Genomic DNA, 18,925 nt, shown 5'->3' on the forward strand with positions numbered 1-18,925 from the left:
CCTTCCTGTGCTCTGTTTAAGCCCCTTGACTGGTAATGGGCTAATTAGCTCATTTGCTTCCTAACCCAGGTCTGGCCTGGTAACCAGGCTCATCCCTGATCAATTAGGCCTTCTTCCAGGGAATCTAATTAGTGCTAATAGAGATCGGCCTGCTGACTCAAGCTCCATCTCGAAGAGCTCTGCCACAAGGGGTCTAAATGCAGTGCCCTCTGGCAGGAGGTGCTTTGCACAGCTGAGCTGACAAAGCAGAAATTTGGACTAGTTCCTTTACAGCAGAGGTCCCCAGACTGGAGCACACACACACACCCCTTGGGGGGCACAGAGGAATGTTCGGGGGGGTGCAGCTGGGGCCTGGGCCAGACCCCATGGAGGGTGGGGAGGAAGCACCACCTAGATCCTCTCCTGGCCTGGGGATCTTCTCCCTGCCCCGCACCTGGACCCTGGAGGGGGGACAGGGATGGGGGGGGCGTGACCCTGAAAAGTTTGGGGACCACTGCTCTACAGGCAGAAGGGTGGGTTTCCTCACACCAGTTTTCACAGCTGAGTGGCACAAAGAAGATGAGCCTGTGAGGGGAACCCCAGCAACTGTGACAGCAACACAAAAACTCATCATGGGGAAAGAAGGCAAGCTCTGTTGCCTCCGTACGCTCGCTGCCTTTATCTTCGTACTCTCTGGGCCCCTAAGGAAGCATATACGATACAAAACAATAGAGATTCAAATAGCCCCTGAATCACCAGCCATTGCTCATGCTGGCTTCATGGTACTGATAATGTTTTCCATTGAATGTCAATGGGAGTTAGGCACCTAACTCACGTAACAGTTTGAGTAAATCCCGCTAGATGTCTGGCTGCCCCTTTAGGCACCTAAATCCCTTTGGGAATCTGCTCCTCGGGAGCTTAAGTCTCATGGAAAGTCAATGGGATGTAGGCGCCTATGTTACTTGTGAAAATGGGACTTACGCTACAAAGTCCCCCAGGCGCTTTTGAAAAATCGAGCTCCGTGTCTAATGGATGCCGTGTTTTGAAGAGTCAAAGGACTGCACAAGAGTCAGATATCAAGCAAGGTGACAATCCTGTGCCTCCCGTTAATACCAGCTGCCAGGTTTGTGGCATTCCTCTGTCCAGAGCACCGGCCCCAGAGTGGGGAGATCCATTCTAAAGATTAACGAGGTGGGAGATTTGCAGTTACCAGGGTTGATCTGGCAGGGGTCTCTAAAGCGTAGGAGCAGGAACATGGTGGATTTGGTATCCCCTGCACACACAACAGTGCAAGGAGGCGCTGTGAAACTACATCCTGCACAGAATCCCCACCCACCGCGAGCATACCTGATCCCCAGGCAGGCGGCAGGTTTGTATAATTTTTGGTGGTGCCCAGAATGGGGCCAAGTCCCCTCCTCTTCCCTCCCCCCCCCCCACACACCTGCCTAAGCCTCTGGGAGCGAGTTTGGGTGCTGGGTGCAGGCTCTGGGCAGGGGGTTGGGATGCAGGAGGGGGTTTGGGGTGAAAGCTCTGGAGGAAGTTGGGATGCAGGAGGGGGTTTGGGGTGCAGACTCTGAGAGGGAGTTTTGGTGTGGGAGGGGGTGAAGGGTGCGGGCTCTGGGAGGGAGATTAGGTGTGGGAGGGGATGAGGGGTCCAGGCTCTGGGAGAGAGCTTGGGTGCGGGCTCTGGGCTGGGGATTGGGGTGCAGGAAGGGGTGCGGGCTCTGGGAGGGGGTTTGGGTGTGGAGGTGGGCTCTGGGCTGAGGCAGGGGGTTGGGGTGCAGGAGGGACTGCGGGGGCGAGCTCTGGGAGGGAGTTTGGGTGCGGGCTTTGGGCTGGGGAGGTGGTTGGGGTATGGGAGGGGGTGAGGGGTGCAGCGCTTACCTCAGGCGGCTCCCAAACGCGACCCACACACCCCTCTGGCAGCAGCTCCTAGGCAGGGGGCCAGGGGTCTCCACACGCTGCTGCCCGCAGGCACCGCCCCCGCAGCTCCCATTGGCCGCAGTTCCAATAGCAGGGTTGGCACTCGGGGCGGGGGCAGTGCACAAAGACACACACACACCCAGGGACTGCAGGGATGTGCCGACCGCTTCCGGGAGTGGCGCGCTGCATGGAGCGAGGGTGGGCAGGAAACCGCTTTAGCTCCGCTGCACTGCCAGTGGTGGCGGCGGGGGCCCCTGGGCCCTTTTAAATCACCATGGGGGGGCAGGCGGGGCTGGGAGATGCTCCGGGGGAGGCGCGGGGGGGGGGGGGCGGGAGAGAGACCCAGCCCGGAACATTGGTGGAGCCGGCCCCCATGCTCTGACTATTCCTGGAGCTCCGGGCACTACGGGCCCATACAACTCGCCGCCCCTGTCCCCAGGAGACCCACAGAGAGGCATGGGGTAGAAAAGATGGTTTTGACCACGGACAATTCCTATTATTCCATGTCTCAAAGCCATCTCTTATGCAGCATCAACTTTCCTACTGTCTCCTGCACGCTAGCCTAAATAAGTGTGGACAGGCACCCGGGGCAGCAGAGAGGGGAAAAACTGCCACTTTCCCATCACGAGCATCACCGTGGGCCAGTGTAGTGTTCAGCCAACCTTTTCTAACCAGACTGAACCCAATGGGGCATCTAACGCGTTGCAATTGAGACCACGCATGGGGACCACTGGCCTCTTTCTGATCAGGCCTACACAGATTTAGCTTGAGTGCCGCTTCTTCTGATTTGCATCCGTAGGAGAGGAGACTCAGGTCCCCATGAGACTGAAGATATTAAGAACTTTTTATCTCCGTTGCGGATATGACTTTACTGCATTCATGGGGAAACTGATGGCAGTTTATTGCCTGAAATAATCCGTGCCAATGCCAGCAAGTAATAACCAAAGATCGCATGCCTACATGGGTAATGCATCAGGGTTATACCTCAAAAGGTACTGCATTCAAATCCTCTTGGGAGAGAAATCTTTTGGGGCAAGTCGTAATATTTACTCTTCTCTACCTCAAGAGTATCACGTCAGATTATGCATGCCCATAGCTCTCACCAATAAGAAGGAATGGGTTTAGTATTACCATTAAAGCTGTTAACCCTTTGGAGGCATTGACCCATTTGTACGGCCAGATTCTCAATTGGTGTAAAACGGCGTAGCGCCATTAATGCCAGAGAGGCTACGCTGATTTATACCAGCTGACGATCTCTAGCCCATAGCTGTTCGTTTGGCAGAAAGTCCAGGGTTCTGAGGCTTACGAGATGAGCTGTGCAAATAATGTTTTTTTATCTGGCAGTTCCGAAAAAAAAATGAAAATTGTTTTGGGTGGAGCCAAGAATGATTATTATTTGTTTACATTTTTGGCAAATTAAACCCTTGGGGGTAACAAATCATTTCAAAAGCAAAACATTTTGTTTTGCTAAATGTTTCATTTCAGTTTTGACCCTTTGTAAACATTTTTGATTTTTTATCAAATAAAATTTTGAAATGAAAAGCCATTTGGAACCAAAAACAAACATCAGAAGGTTTTGTTTCCAAAATGTCAAAAGGAAACATTTTTATTTTTACCAAAACAATTTGGTGACACCAACACAATGTTTCAGTGTCACCAAATTGTCATTTTTCACTGGAAAAAAAGGTTAGGACCATTTTTTTCCCAGCTGTAGTTAATAATCTATTACCTATTTTTAGACACAACTAATCCTGTATCTTGGCAGGGAGTTAGACTAAATGACCCTGGAGATCCCTTCTAATCCTATAATTATTTATGTTCATCCATTTTACTATGTTTTCAGTGGATAAGGAAGCCAAAAATTATACCTGCAAAGTCCAAAGACTGTGTAACCTAGTACATAAAGGGTGTGAGCCTAATTCTAAGCCCGGATGTACACTGGGGGGGGGGGGGGGGGAAGGGAATCGATCTAAGTTGCGCAATTTCAGCTACGTGAATAACGTAGCTGAAGTCGACGTACTTAGATCGACTTACCGTGATGTCTTCACCGCAGTGAGTCGACTGCTGCTGCTCCCCCATCGACTCTGCCTGCGCCTCTCCCAGTGCTGGAGTACAGGAGTCGACGGGAGAGCGCTCAGGGGTCGATTTATCACGTCTAAACTAGACGCGATAAATCAATCGCCGCTGGATCAATCGCTGCCCGCCAATCCGGCGGGTAGTGTTGACATACCTTAAGTTACCCCAGTGCAACAAAAGACTAGCCCAACCAGCAGTTTAAGGCAACAGCCTAGTTTAAAAACTCAGCCGCATGACGTTAATGACACAATGCAGTTTATTGGTGATGCACAGAGTGAAAAGCCGCAGGTCCTTTAACAACAAGGGAAGAATAAGGCAACGCTGTTACATTTTATGAACATCACACAGGAGTGGGCCCACAGAAAGGAAGTAGTAGGGATGTGTTGATTCATGGCCTCTATTGACGTTCATGATGCTAAATGGGTGGGATTCATGCCCTCTGCAGAAAGTCAGTATTCCCTGTCCTGACCAAGCCCTGAAACACCTGTGAGCTGATGCAGTGAAATTCAAGAGAAAGTGGCGGAGTGGAAAAACCCAGGGTTACTTCATGAGTGTGGAAATAACCTTGGACATCCACAGCAACCGGAACGCTGAAAACGTAGGGCCTGATTCTGATACACCGGCGTAACTCAGGAGTTCGTCTGCTGAAGTCAACAGGCCTGATTCTCTGCTATCCTGCACCCCGTGCAGTTATTTACAGGGTCTCACACACATATTGCACCTTGGCAGGGCAACGGAGAATCGGACGTGATGGAATTACCCCAGTGCAGGACAAACATAAGGGAGAGGAGAATCAGGCCCCCGGTCACCACACTAGAGTAAAGTTGGTGCAGTTGACAACAGAGCCCAGTCCTGAATGAGGCAAAGTTATAGGGAAAGTATATCCGTGCTTCTACGGTTATCTCAGTTTTCCAATGAGCAATGGGTCAGATGCCAACTCTACTCTCTCAGTTACTCCCATTCAGACCTATTGACTTCAGTACAACTGAGGGCAAAATTTTGTCCCAGGATGAGGGGTTTTTTCCCCATGAATGTTGAAAGGTGGGGTGGGAGTTCCCGTCACCAAGCAGCAAAAACCTGGGTTAATTCAGAGGTCCCTGAGTTGAGTTTTTACGCTTTATCTAATTAATTTTTTGCTTGATGAAGAGGATGTCGAGACATATTTTATGCTAGAGCTGCTTCCGCCTCCAGAGGTGACCCCCCCTCCGTAGCCAAAACTGCTTCCTCCTAAACCAATCCCACTCCCGCCAACACTGATCCCACTTTTGCCACCAATTCCAAAACCACTCCCGCTGCCAATTCCAAGGCCGAGACCACCTCCGCCACCACCAAGACTGAGGCCACTTCCACGACCTCCACCTCCTCCACCAAGGACATATCCGCTTCCAACTCCACCACCGCTGCCAGCTACGCTGGTGGTGCTGCTGACCACAGCTGCAAGAAAAACATCCCTCTGGTTATTCAGGGAGCAGCTTGTGATTCCCAAAGAGAGACAAATTCTGGTGTTACATCTAATTAAGCTGGTTGGAAATTTTCTGCCACTGTTTTTTGATGGAAATTTGGGGTTTTGACCAAATAAAATTTTTCCTTGGAAAATTGCGATTTTTCTTTGAAAAACCAAATGCCTGAAAACCAAAATATTTAAATTCAGAATTGCTGCTGAAGTGCCGCATGGGAGCTGTAATTCAGACATGTGCCTCATGTCCCCATTCCCCTCTATGGACCAAGCTCCACAGCTGGGCTACAGCTCCCATGATGCACCATGGCCAAAGACTTCATCATGCACAGCCTCTGTTCACCAAGAGAGGAGACCATGGTGCATCATGGGAAATGTAGTCCAACAAGGGAACCCAGCCTATACAGGAAAGTGGATGTATGAGGCACCCAAACTACAACTCCCCAGAGGCATTGTGGTGGCATTTCTGAATTGAATTTCTTCAGGTTTTGGCTGAAATATTGTGTGTGTTTTTTTGCTATTCTGGTCAAAATATCAAAAATACACACACCCCTTCATTTTCGGATCAGCTCTAATTCTGACAAATGAAGGTGAATCCTTGAGATACTTACAGATGCTCACAGGATCAGCATATTCTCCAGACATCCTGTCGGGGAAAGAAAAGTAATTCATATAAATCACCCCATAACTCCCTATAATACAATTACTAAATATTGAAATGTAGAGGGCTTAAATGCTTCCCAAAAGGACAAGGGGTCTGATTCTCATTCACACTAATTATGACAACATTTGCAAAAGATCTCAGGGGCAGATTTTCAAGGGCTCCGCACCCAAAATTTTCATACGAACCCAACTGAATCTCGTGATCAGTGGAACTAGAGTCAGAGGACCAATGTTCCCTGCCAGGACTTTTATTGGGAAGACACCAGTGGAAAAGGGAATGTGGCGAGTTAGTCTGGAAGCAACTCAGCCACATGGACAGAAACTTTGCTGATTTACCCAGCCCCATAATTACCATACACTTTTGTGTATTGCACCTACCTGCATTCTTCTCCCTCCAGCAGTTTCCTGTAGGTGGCGATTTCGATATCCAGGGACAGCTTGACGTTCATCAGCTCCTGGTAATCCCGCAGCAAACGAGCCAGTTCATCTTTGGTGGTCTGAAGGGCGTTCTGAAGATCAGCGAGCTTACCCCGGGCATCTTTGAGGGCCAGCTCCCCGCGTTGTTCAGCATCAGCAATGGCCGTTTGCAACCCAGCAATCTGTAAAGGACAAATCATGAGATTCTAGTATTGGGAATTGTGACAAGGCTCATTCATGTCTGTGGAATGAGTCTGGAGATGACACTTATGCTGACCCCCCCTATCCTTTGTTTGGCTTTGGAGTTGTTTCTTATATAAGCTTGCTTAAGTGATGTTTTATAGGTTGCTATGTGGGTGATGTTTTGATCATAGGATGTGCCTAAATTGGACCACCATGGATATAAAATATCTGCTGCCGAGAGGCAGTCAGAGAAAAACAGGAGAAAGTCCATGATATCGAGTAAAGAGTGTAGTAACCTGGTCACGTGTGCATGATCAGTGGTAACGAACCAACTGGAAAAGAGCAATAATCAGATGAAAACAGCGTGGGCAGCAAACGTCCTGCAAACTGAGGCTTGTGCAGGTGTTTTGTATGTGTTGCATAAAACACGTAATACTGTACTTGATGGTGATTGGAAGAGAACTGATGGATGTGTAATTTGGATGTGTCTAAAATGAGGTAGACTGTAAGGGGTAGTCAGAGGTACGTAGGAGAAATCAAGCATGACCCACCTACGCCACAAGAGAAGGCAACTGGCCATTGTCTTTTTTCTGTATATCTGTTGTTCATTGCTTTAGTAGTAAATGAAAGCACAAGGCATGCTTTTGGGTCAAATAAAGGTTTGAATTAATAAACCTAAGAGTATGTCTACACTTAAAACGCTAAAGCGGCGTAGCTATGCCGCTGTAGCACTTCAGTGTAGACGCAACCTGTGCTGACGGGAGGGGTTCTCCTGTCGCTGTAGTTAATCCACCTCTCCGAGAGGCAGTAGCTTGGTCGATGAAAGAATTCTTCCATCAATCCAGTGATGTCTACACCGGTGGTTCGGTCAGAATAGCTACGTCTCTCAAGGGGTTGGATTTTTCACACCCCGGAGAGATGTAGTTATACCGATGTAAAATCCTAGGGTAGACCAGGCCTGAGTGTCCAGCAGCCAGTGACACCCAAAGGGCAAGCTATGTAGTTAGTGGATTTCTAGCCCCTTGGATTTCTTTCTCTCTTCGCAGTATAGAAGGAAGGACATGGGTACCCAACTCTTTAACCATTTTCGTTCCCGATTTCTCAGCCTTCTATGGAATATCTCTAAGATCCTGGCAGAGAAACACCTGGAAACAGAAGGCTTACTACTGGGAGTAGTTCCATTGAAATTCTTAGGGCAGATCTACACTATGGGGTTAAGTCCACCTAAGTTATGCAACTCCAGCTACATGAGTAACGTAGCTGGAATCGACGTAGCTTAGGTAGACTTATTGCAGTGTCTACATCGCGCTGGTCAACGGGAGAAACTGTCCCGTCAATTTACCATATGCTTCCTATTCCGGTGGAGTACTGGAGTCGATGGGAGACCAATCTGCAGTCGATTTAGCGGGTCTTCACTAGACCCGCTAAATCGACCTCCAGTGGATCGATTGCCACAGCATCAATCTACAGTAAGTGTAGACATACCCTTAGGATAGAAAGCACTATGGATAAAATTTTCAAAAGCACCTGATTTAGGAACCTAAGCCCCATTTTCTACAGGGATGTAGGCCCAGATCCAAAAAGGTACGTACACTCCTACCTTCCATTGATTTCACCTGGGCTCATTTGAAAATGCCTGTCAGTGCCTAAGCCACTTTTGAAAATGTGACTTAAAGTTCTAACTTACTCAGACACTCTGGAAATTTTTGCCTTTAAGTGCTTTTGAAAGGTTTACCCTACATTCCTTACTGTTGTAAGGGTCAGATCCTGCATATATAACTGACTGAATTATGCAGTTTCCAGGAGTTCTGATGTTTATTATTGGTTTTTAATGGTGACATATACAAATCCGGATCATGGAGGAGAGTGTGTTTTATTCCATACCAAGTGACATTCCTTTCAGAATGCCAGACAGCACTGTTTGAGATACCTGTGAACATTCCAAGATGCCTTGAAATGTCAGAATAGTTTTGCACTTAAATATAATTGGCCATATCCTCAGCTGGTATAAATCAGTGCAGGTCGATTGATTTCAATGAGTCAACAAACCACAGAAATGTAGGGCTGGAAGGAACCTTAAGAAGTCATCTAGTCCAGCCCTCTGCACTGAGGCAGGACCCAAGTGTACCTAGCTACATCCATTTTTATCAGATGAGGATTTGGCCCAGAGAGCTTAAACAGAATCCTTTGACTTTAGCAGTTCCTTACATACCAGAAAACGAGTATTTCTAACCCCAAGCATTCAAAAATCAAGAGTTAGGTCCCCCAAAATCATAAGACTGGCTTGAAAATCAAAAGTTTTTTGTGTGTGTCCAGGTTTTTGAACCTTTATGACATGGTGGCGACTCATTTCCAAGCTTTACTCTGCAACCACGAGAGCTAGAAACTTAGTTAAAAAACAAAATAAATAAATAAATAAATAGAAGTAGAGATTCTCAAGAAATAACTAGTCTACAAGAGCCAGGGCTTTAAGAAAAACACCAGATATCACAAGAGTTGGCAACACAGAGAGTCTCACTCACAAGGTTACGGAGCTCATTAAAATGGTCTGTAATAAACACCACAAATCATGTCGATTCCGTAGCAAGATCTTTCCCACCTGTTTTTTCACACTATCTATTTCAGCTTTCAACCTCTGGATCACCCGGCTCACTTCAGAGATCTCGTTCCTGGTGACCTTCAGGTCTTCACCGTGTGTCGTGGCCGTGACCTGAAGCTCTTGATACTGAAAGATACAAGCCATAAGGTCATTAGAAAAGATTTTCATAACTGGAGTTGAAGACATGTTTCAATTTTCCAATTTCCAATTGGGAAAAAATTGAATGCAATTTTCCCTTTGTTTTTCCACCAGTTGGGTGATTTTTTTTTACGCTGTTGAAAATTATTTAAATTTTAACATTTTTCTATTTTTTTTTTCATATTTAAAATAAATAAATAAATTGGAAGAGGAACTAGGGGGAGATGGAAAAAAATTGCAGTTTCTTCCAACCAGCTGTCAGCATAATATCAAAGGAAACGTTTACCAATGTGTGTGAGATGTTCAGATCATAGCGTCATAGATTCTACGGCCAGTAGGAACCACTGTGATTATCTAGTCTGACTTCTTCTATAGCAGAGGTCACAGAACTTCCCCCAAATAATTCCTAGAGCAGATCTTTCAGAAAAACATCCAATCTTGATTTTAAAATGGTCAGTGATGGAGAATCCACCACGACCCTTGGTAAATTGTATCAATAGTTAATTACACTCGCCGTTAAAAATGCCTTATTTCTAGTCTGAATTTGTCTAGCTCCAACTTCCAACCATTGGATCATGTTATACCTTCCTCTGCTAGACTGAAGAGTCCACTGTTAAATATTTGTTCCCTATGAAGGTATTTATCGACTGTGAGCAGGTCGCCCCTTAATCTTCTCTTTGTTAAACTAAATAGATTGAGCTCCTATAAGGCATGGAATCCTTCAATCATTCTCATGGCTCTTCTCTGAACCCTCTCCAATTTATCAGCATCCTTCTTGAACTGCAGGCACAAGAAGTGGACACAGTATCCCAGCAGTGCTCCTGCCAGTGCCAAATACAGAGTTAAAATAAATTCTCTACTCCAGTGGTCCCCAACCTTTTCGTGGCCAGTAGCGCATTCATGTTTTCAGAAGAGTGTGGCGGGCACCAACAATTTTTCAAGGCTTATTTTGTATTTGTACATTAAATAATAAGAAAAACATCATATTTAATATTACATAATATATGAATCCAGAGAGGAGAGAGAAGCCACAAGGACAGAGAACACTGGCGCCCGCAGCCCCGGAGTACTCTGTCCCCAGCAGGCACGGGGCCCTGGCTTCTCTCCCCTGCTGGGCACTAGGCGGGACCCGTGCCTGCTGGAGACAGAGAACACCGGCACCCGCAGCCTGCAGCCCCAGAGTTCTCTGTCCCCGGCAGGCACGGGGCCGTGGCTTCTCTCTGGCGCCTGCCAGGGACCCAGAACACCGGCGCCCGCAGCCTGCAGTCCCGGAGTTCTCTGTCCCCGTCAGGCGCGGGGCCGCGGCTTCTCTCCCCTGCTGGGCACTAGGCGGGCGCACATAAATGCCCCAGTGGGCGCCATGGCGCCCGCAGGCACTGCATTGGGGACCACTGCTCTACTCCTACTCATGATTCCCCCGTTTAGGCATCCCAGGATGACATTAGCTCTTTTGCTCACAGCATTGCACTGGGAGCTCATGTGTAGCTGCTTATCCACCGCAATCCCCAAATCTTTTCCCAAGTCACTGCTTCCCAGGATAGAGTCCCGCAGCCTGTAAGTATGGCCTGCAGTCTTTATTCCCAGATGTACATGTAACCCACACACCTTCTGGGTGGGGTATTCTGTCCCATCTAGTGGCATCGAGACCACTTAGAGAGAGAGTTAATGAGTCTTCTCTACAGCCCTAGCTAAGGGCCATATGGCTTGTAGCTCATGCACTAAGCTCCAGAGACCCCAGGTTCGATCCTGCCTGCTGACGACCGGGGTCTGTCGGCATTACATATACATTAACATTTAGCCACATTAAAACACGTGTTTGCTTTCACTCCGTTTACCAAGCCATCTGAATCAGTGACCTCTCCTCTTCATTATTTACCCCTCCCCGAGTTTGTGTCATCTGCAAACTTTATCAGTGATCATTGAAAGTTTTGAAAATTTTATCCTCTGTCTTGATGACAGTTGGGCAGTGGATGGACGCTCCATTTCATGAAAGATTTGAGGTTTCAAAATTAATTCTTCAGGAAGGCAAATTCCAAAAAAATATGGATTGGGGATGATTGAAACATTTGTTTCTGAAAAATCCAAACATTTCGTTTTGATTTCCAATGGTTTCTTTTGTAATATATTATATCATTTTAAAAATTGAAATGAAAAGCCCTTTCACCAGGAAAAAATAATTGAAATGTTTCAGTCTGACCATATTCAAACTTTTTCCCCCTCGGTTTTCTTCCGAAACGAAATTCGGGTGAACTTGACCTGATTTTGTGAAGAGTTTTGATTTTGGCTGAATGGCATCGTCCAAAGGACTATGGTTCCATCAGAATTTCTCCAAACAGTCTTTATGTTCGTTTCATAATGCATCTAGCACACTTTTAGGCCCCACGTGAACAAATACTTTAATAACAGTTACTAAGCAGTGATATGACTGACACATTAATATATGAATTAAGTGGGGTAGAAAATCCATATGGGTCCCCTCACTTATCCAATAGGGATCATGTAAGGACATTCCAAGGAAATCATATTTTGACCCCAGAAAATGAGAGCACAACTGTGGAAGTTGAGGCTAATAGGATTAGGATGGGTTGATATGCTGAGGAGCGCCATGGGTAACCTCCACTGGAAAATCTGGCGTGTAGTTACAGTGTACTAGACTGACAGAGCTATTGTCATTGAGGACATAAGAGAGTGGCTGAGAACTTGGTTCTATTCCCATCTCTGCCACTGCCTTGCTGTGGGACCTTGGGCAAGGCATTTGAGCTATCTGTGCCTCAGTTTCCCCATCTATTATAAAGCCCTATGCAACTTATGGATGAAAAGCTGTGGATAAGAGCTAGCTGGTGATACAGTTCCAACGGGGTCTTGCCAGAGCCTGTTAGATTTACAGAGTCATAGAGTTTAAGACCAGAAAGGACCACAAAATCATGTAGCCTTACTTCCTGTATATCACAGGCCACCAGCCACACCCAACATTCATTAAACCCAGCAACTGAAATTAGACCAAGGTATTGCAGCCCTCAGTACCTCTTAAAGGTACAGTTCCCTACAGTAGGCACATTTATTAATTAAGCCGGTGAGGACGGATCATTTTGTGGTTAAATTAATCAGTAGAACGGGGTTCTATGCCTTGCCCTGACACTGATCTCCTAGTTGACTTTGGGCAGGTCACTTTCCCACTTTGTTGCCTCAGTTTCCCCATCTGTGAAATGGTGATAATGAAGCTGGCATTCCTTTGCCAAGTGCTTTGAGTGTTATGGATTCAAAGCACTGGGTCACCGCAACCTATGAGGAGAATTCTCAATCTACTCTTACATGTTCCATAGCAGCATGATGACTCACCCTACTTTGGTACCAAGCCTCTGCCTCAGCCCGGCTCCGGTTAGCAATGTCTTCATACTGAGCTTTGACCTCGGCAATGATGCTGTTCAGGTCCAAATCTCGGTTGTTGTCCATTTGCAGGATGACGTTGGTGTCTTTGATCTGGCCTTGCATCTGAGCTAGTTCCTGTAGGTAACACAGCACTGGATATAGTATTCCACTAGTGACCTCACTCATTCCAGGAGTTGCATTATGCATACATAAAGCAGAGAAATATGTGACGGGTCTTTCGCTTACAACATTGTCATTGGGAAAAGAGCAATGTGGTCTCACGGGAAGGAGCCTGTGAATAGGAGCCTTACCGCTTCATAGACAGCTCGCAGGAGGTTTATCTCATCAATGAGGGAATCCACCTTTGCTTGAAGCTCCATTTTTTTCATGTAGGCAGCATCCACTTCCTGAAAAAAAACCGCACCAAATGTTGGGACAATGCTACCGAGGACAAGAGCTATGGGGTATGAGTCTGACCCCGTTTACACTCAGGGGTTTGTCTTCACTGCAAAAGTTACTCGACTTGAATTACTAGCTCAAGTGAGAGCAGCCATCCTGGAAACAACATTAACCAACCCCGAGCTGTAGCCTTTAGCTGAGTCCCCACTGCATTACTAGCCTGAGCATCAATAACATTTCTGCTTCAAAGGGGGGAGGGATAGCTCAGTGGTTTGAGCATTGGCCTCCTTAAACCCAGGGTTGTGAGATCAATCCTTGAGGGGGCCATTTAGGGAACCGGGGTAAAAATCTGTCTGAGGATTGGCCCTGCTTTGAGCAGGGGGTCGGACTAGATGACCTTCTGAGGTTCCCTTCCAACCTTAATATTCTATGAAACCCCTCTTCCCACCGACAGGCCACTTAGGTCAAGTTTAAAACACTAGAGATTTGTGTGTGTGCACAGGCATTGGATTGGGGCAACACTTGAGACATACCTAGAGCAAACACTGCAGTGAAGGCACAACCTAAAACTGCTTTATACCAGTCTGGCCCACTAAAGCAGTGTAAAGGGGTCTTTGTGCAAATGACTCAGGCCTAGGAGTGGAGTTATATTATCTTTGAGTTTGGTACCAAAACGTCTTTGAGGATCGGGGTCTCAGTTACTGCAGATTCATGCTGATGTAACTGAGAGCTGAATTTGGCCTTTTAAATGTTTTGGCTGAATTTTCCACTGAGGTTCTGTTTTTAAATGGTTAACAGATGTTATAAGCGTGTTACAAACATGTATTGTTGGTGGTTATAAGCACTTTGGTTGATGGAGTTATAAGCAACCTATTGGTCTGGTGGACTCCATAACAAACGATAATAATCTATTTATTAAAACTATTAACTAATGAATATTTTAAAAGAAACCTTAATATAAAGCATGGTTAATTTTTCTTTGTCATTTCTTTCAAGAAAAATACACCACCACCACCACCCCCCACCACCACCACACTCACACACACACACACAGAGAAATGACAATGCAATAAGTAAGACGCTTAAATTAATGCAACACTGTGGTTAGCAACTTCAGGACACAGGACGGATTTGGCCTGGATTTTAACAGAAATTATAATACATAGGAATTTTTCTTTGCAGTATTATCTTTTTAATTGTTTCTCGTTCAGTGTCTACAGTTCTAAATTTCTGCAACAGTCTGCTGCCTTATCCTCAGATAGCTACAGAATAATAACAGAGAGAGAGAGAGAGAGGGAGAGAGAGAGAGAGATGCACTGCCCACCTTTTTAAGCACCACAAATTCATTTTCTGCAGATGTGCGCCTGTGGATTTCCTCTTCAAATCTGTTGGGTAAAGAGATATGTTTGAATTCTACCTTCTCAACTACGAAGAAAAAGTAGTAAGGAGTGATGCAAGGCATGTGTCTGCCAGGTTCTTACATACAATGCTAATCTCTGGCAACTTCACTCGAATGATGACTGCTAACTGTGAAGCCTCCAATGTTATACTTTGTTGCAATGGATCAGAGATATTATTCAACACATTACACTCTTAATTCAATACAACAGTAGTTTGGACCTGGAGCATTGCTGTGTTTTTCTGATCAGTATCATAGTTTTGCTATTACATCATGAGTGTGTCCCCTTTATCATCTTCGAGCCAAGATTACGTTTATCTTGGTGATTAAGGCTGAGATTTCCAAGAGAGTTTACATGGAGTTAAAAGCAACAGAGAGTCCTGTGGCACCTTTAAGACTAACAGATGTAGACACAGATGTTAGTCTTAAAGGTGCCACAGGACTCTNCTGAGATTTCCAAGAGAGTTTACATGGTGTAAAAAGCAACAGAGTCCTGTGGCACCTTTAAGACTAACAGATGTAGACATCTGTGTCTACATCTGTTAGTCTTAAAGGTGCCACAGGACTCTCTGTTGCTTTTTACAGATCCAGACTAACACGGCTACCCCTCTGATACTTGACATACATGGAGTTAAGCACCCAAATTGTACTAAAAGATACTACAGTGATGAGAAGGTTAGAAGTGTAAGATAAGATAATATGATATAAAATAAATATCATTGGTTAGATAGATAGATAGATAGATAGATAGATAGATAGATAGATAGATAGATAGATAGATAGGGGGTGTATGGGGATAGGTAGATAGATAGATAGATAGATAGATAGATAGATAGATAGATAGATAGATAGATAGATAGATAGATAGGGTGTATGGGGATGGATAGATAGATAGATAGATAGATAGATAGATAGATAGATAGATAGATTTCATATGCTATAAAAATATTTTTTTCCAAGGTTGATGCACATACCATAAAATCTGTATACAATTCAAGGCAAACATTGCTTATTATGTTAATTATGGCCGTGAGAATTGCCTTGAAAGCAGAGCAGATTTGATTAACTTGTAATTACATGGTTTACAAGTTCTCGTTATTTTAATAGGAAGGAAAATAGCTCCCGCATGAACCACAACCAGAAATCCATGCCAAGAAAAGGCAACAAAACCATTACATTTCTCAGGCTGGTCTTTCTGACTTACTTCTTTCTGAAATCTTCCACGAGGTCTTGCATGTTCCTCAGCTCTCCATCTAGCCGACCTCTGTCAGTTACTAGGCTATCTAGACGCCGCCTCAGGTTATTGATATATGTCTCAAAAAGGGGGTCAATAGGGATCTTAGTGATTGTGGTGCCCTGCTGCTGCAAGAGGTCCCATTTGGTCTCCAGCACCTTATTCTGCTGCTCCAGAAATCGAACCTGAAACCCAACAGGCAAGAGGATGTTAATTGTTGGACAATATCCTTATGGCATCGGGCCAGACTCTGCTGTTAGTTACACAGGTGTCAATCAGGCTCGGCTTCATTGAAGTTGATGGAATTACTACCAGTAGGAGAGTTGAAGCAGAAATCCTTCTTGGTTCTTCTTTTGGAATCAAGACGAGAGGGGAAGCTGTCACGTCAGAACGTTGATGGACCAGCCCCTCAGCTGGTGTGAATCGACTTAGCACCATTCAAGGCCATGGAGATACACTGATTACTTCCAGCTGAAACTTTGGCCCTAGTGGTGGGAGTCAGTTTACAATAGCTGCTGATTTACAACAGCTAAGAATCTGGCCCTATATGAGTGCTAAGCAGAGAGGCGGAAAATTCCACTCTGGCATTTTCAAGGAAAAATTAAGATAAGGCATAATAAAAGGAAGTTGGTTATCCCCAAATAGCTGCATAATAAATAAAAAATATTAATAATAATAATAAATAATAATGATACATAGATAGATAGATAGATAGATAGATAGATAGATAGATAGATAGATAGATAGATAGAGGGAGTGTAGGGGGATAGATAGATAGATAGATAGATAGATAGATAGATAGATAGATAGATAGATAGAGGGGGTGTAGGGGGATAGATAGATAGATAGATAGATAGATAGATAGATAGATAGATAGATAGATAGATAGATAGATAGATAGATAGATAGATAGGACCTGATTCAGCAAGATACTTAAGAGCACATATAAATTTAATCATGTGAGAAGTCCCATTGAAATCCACAGGCTGACTCACATGCTTGATGCATCATAGTGCAATTACGCCCATATTTAAGTACCTTGTCAAATCCAGTCCGTTACAGCTAAGATTCAAATCCATAAAAGCCAACTGCTGTGTTGTGGAGGCAAAAATGTATGAAATACAACTATGGAGATAGAGGGAGACAGATGGAGGGGGGGGACGGAGAGGGGAAAGAGAGAAAGAAAGAGATTAAGTTTTATTTGTACTGTTATAAACACCTGAAAAAAAATGTGCTTGGCATAGACATTGCAAATAATTCCTAGTTACTGCATATCATTTTGTGCATTCATGTCCGACCCAAACCTAAGGCCCTTACTTAGTTTTTCAGTCAGTCCTTACTTGACATCAGTAATAGGTTGCATGAGTAAGGAATGAGTAAAAATGGAATAAGGACCTAACTCCTAACCAGGATGCTGCCTCAAGATGTGTTCGTCAAGGCCAACATCCAAAAGGACTATTAACTCCTTCTTCTTCTGCAGAACATGGAATTCTCCCATGCTGTTGGATTCCTCGTGCCTAGGACGTTGAATTGTTGGTCTTACCTTGTCGATGAACGATGCAAATTTGTTGTTGAGGGTCTTGATCTGCTCCCTTTCCTGCACTTTCACTCTCTGGACCTCCGGGTCAATTTCGATGTTGAGGGGCGCCAGGAGGTTGGGGTTCACGGTGACTTGCTGGATGCCACCAGGAGACAAAACAGGACCAACTCTGCTGCCACCAAAGCCTCTGCCACCGTATCCCCCACCAACCCCGTATCCTCCACTGACATACCCACTCGAGACAAACCCACTGCTGCCACCAAATCCACCACCACAACCAGCACCACCGAATCCACCACCACCAAAGCCGCCACCACCACCGAATCCAAGCCCCAGACTCCGGAAGCCTCCACCCCCTATGCGGATGGAAGTGCTTTTATTTCCGCCCAAGCTATGGAGGCTCCTGCTGCCAAAACCACCACTGTACCCGCCACTTCTTCTCCCAACGCGAGACAAAGAAGCCGAACTGAAGCCAGCTCTGTTGCCACTGGAAGTGATGGTGGTGGTTGCAGAGCGTCCACTGAAACCCCTAGCCCCGCTCCCAGACTTAGAACTGAACTTCCTGTTCATGGTAACCTGTCGGAAAGAAGAAACCGAAGGGTGTGATGCAGGATGAGAGCAGAGAGAGAGAGAGAGAGAGAGAAACAAGACTGAGCCCCCTCTGAGATGGAAGCTGTGGCTTCCCCTTATATACGATTGAAGGGCTGGGCTTGGTTGAAGCTAGTTAATTCATTAAGATTGTTTACGGGCTTGGTTTTGCCTTGCAGCAACTCACCCTTTTCAACCCCCTTAAGCACCCCTTTGAAGTGGATAAAAACACAGACATCGCTTGTCAGCGTTCATGGCATGAAATTATCTCTGTTACTCAATGATCGTCTCACCTCGCTTTGTCTTTTTTCCCCGCACAGAACTCCTTAATGCAAAATAATTCAAAGGAATCTACAAGGTTTTTAATTACGAGTGTGAATGCTCTGCAACATCTTACTTCAAAGCCGCGTGCTTTGGACATCTCCTTCTCTCCGTTAACAACTAGAAGTTTTTATGGCCACATTCAGCTCCCACTTAATTCGGTTTTATATTACAACATTAAGGGGCTTAGGCCCGGATTCTCAAAGGTGTTTAGGGTACAATGTAAAGAAGAAGATTAGTAATATCTATATCTATCTAGCTATTCTAAGTGACTTAGGCGCTTAGGAGCCTAAGTCTCTTTGAAAATCAGTGGCTCTTAATTCACATAGGTGCTCTTGAAAATTTCACCCTCAGATAGTGGATATCGCATCGATAGCTACTGGATCTGGCTCTCTGAATCCCTGGAAGTTCACTCTCACTTTACTTAGATTTCATCCCCACCAGCGGCTGCTGTTGTGTTGTGATCACCAATATTGTCTCACTGTTTCCTTAAACTCCCCCATCTGTCTGTATCCACCTGTTGTCTCTTGTCTTATACTTCAGTTGTAAGTTCCTTGGGGCAGGGACTGTCTTTTTGTTAAGTGTTTGTACAGCACCTAACACAATAGGCTCCTGTTCCATGACTGGGGCTCGTAAGTCTT

General features: G+C 45.4%; 1 protein-coding gene across 1 annotated transcript; it reads right to left on the minus strand.

The window, feature by feature from the left end:
- Positions 1–5,095: 5,095 nt before the first annotated feature.
- On the minus strand, positions 5,096–17,945 carry LOC117889080 (keratin, type II cytoskeletal 6A-like). The gene is made up of 9 exons (XM_034792902.1): positions 17,379–17,945; positions 15,806–16,020; positions 14,527–14,587; positions 13,115–13,210; positions 12,774–12,938; positions 9,297–9,422; positions 6,476–6,696; positions 6,046–6,080; positions 5,096–5,412 (listed from the first exon to the last, which is right to left on the minus strand). Exons 1-9 carry the CDS (start codon positions 17,943–17,945, stop codon positions 5,096–5,098), a joined length of 1,803 nt encoding a protein of 600 aa, XP_034648793.1.
- Positions 17,946–18,925: the final 980 nt, after the last annotated feature.

This window comes from Trachemys scripta, chromosome 16 (assembly GCF_013100865.1).
Source record: "Trachemys scripta elegans isolate TJP31775 chromosome 16, CAS_Tse_1.0, whole genome shotgun sequence".
NCBI classification, from domain to species: Eukaryota; Metazoa; Chordata; order Testudines; family Emydidae; genus Trachemys; species Trachemys scripta.

Coding starts and splice junctions, on each gene's coding strand:
- LOC117889080 (XM_034792902.1), bottom strand. CDS start 17,945: ATGAACAGGAAGTTCAGTTCTAAGTCTGGGAGCGGGGCTAGGGGTTTC. Junction 13,211..14,526: donor AATTTGTGGTGCTTAAAAAG/GTGGGCAGTGCA, acceptor GTTTTTTTTCAG/GAAGTGGATGCTGCCTACAT. Junction 6,081..6,475: donor CTGGAGGGAGAAGAATGCAG/GTAGGTGCAATA, acceptor TTTCCCCGACAG/GATGTCTGGAGAATATGCTG.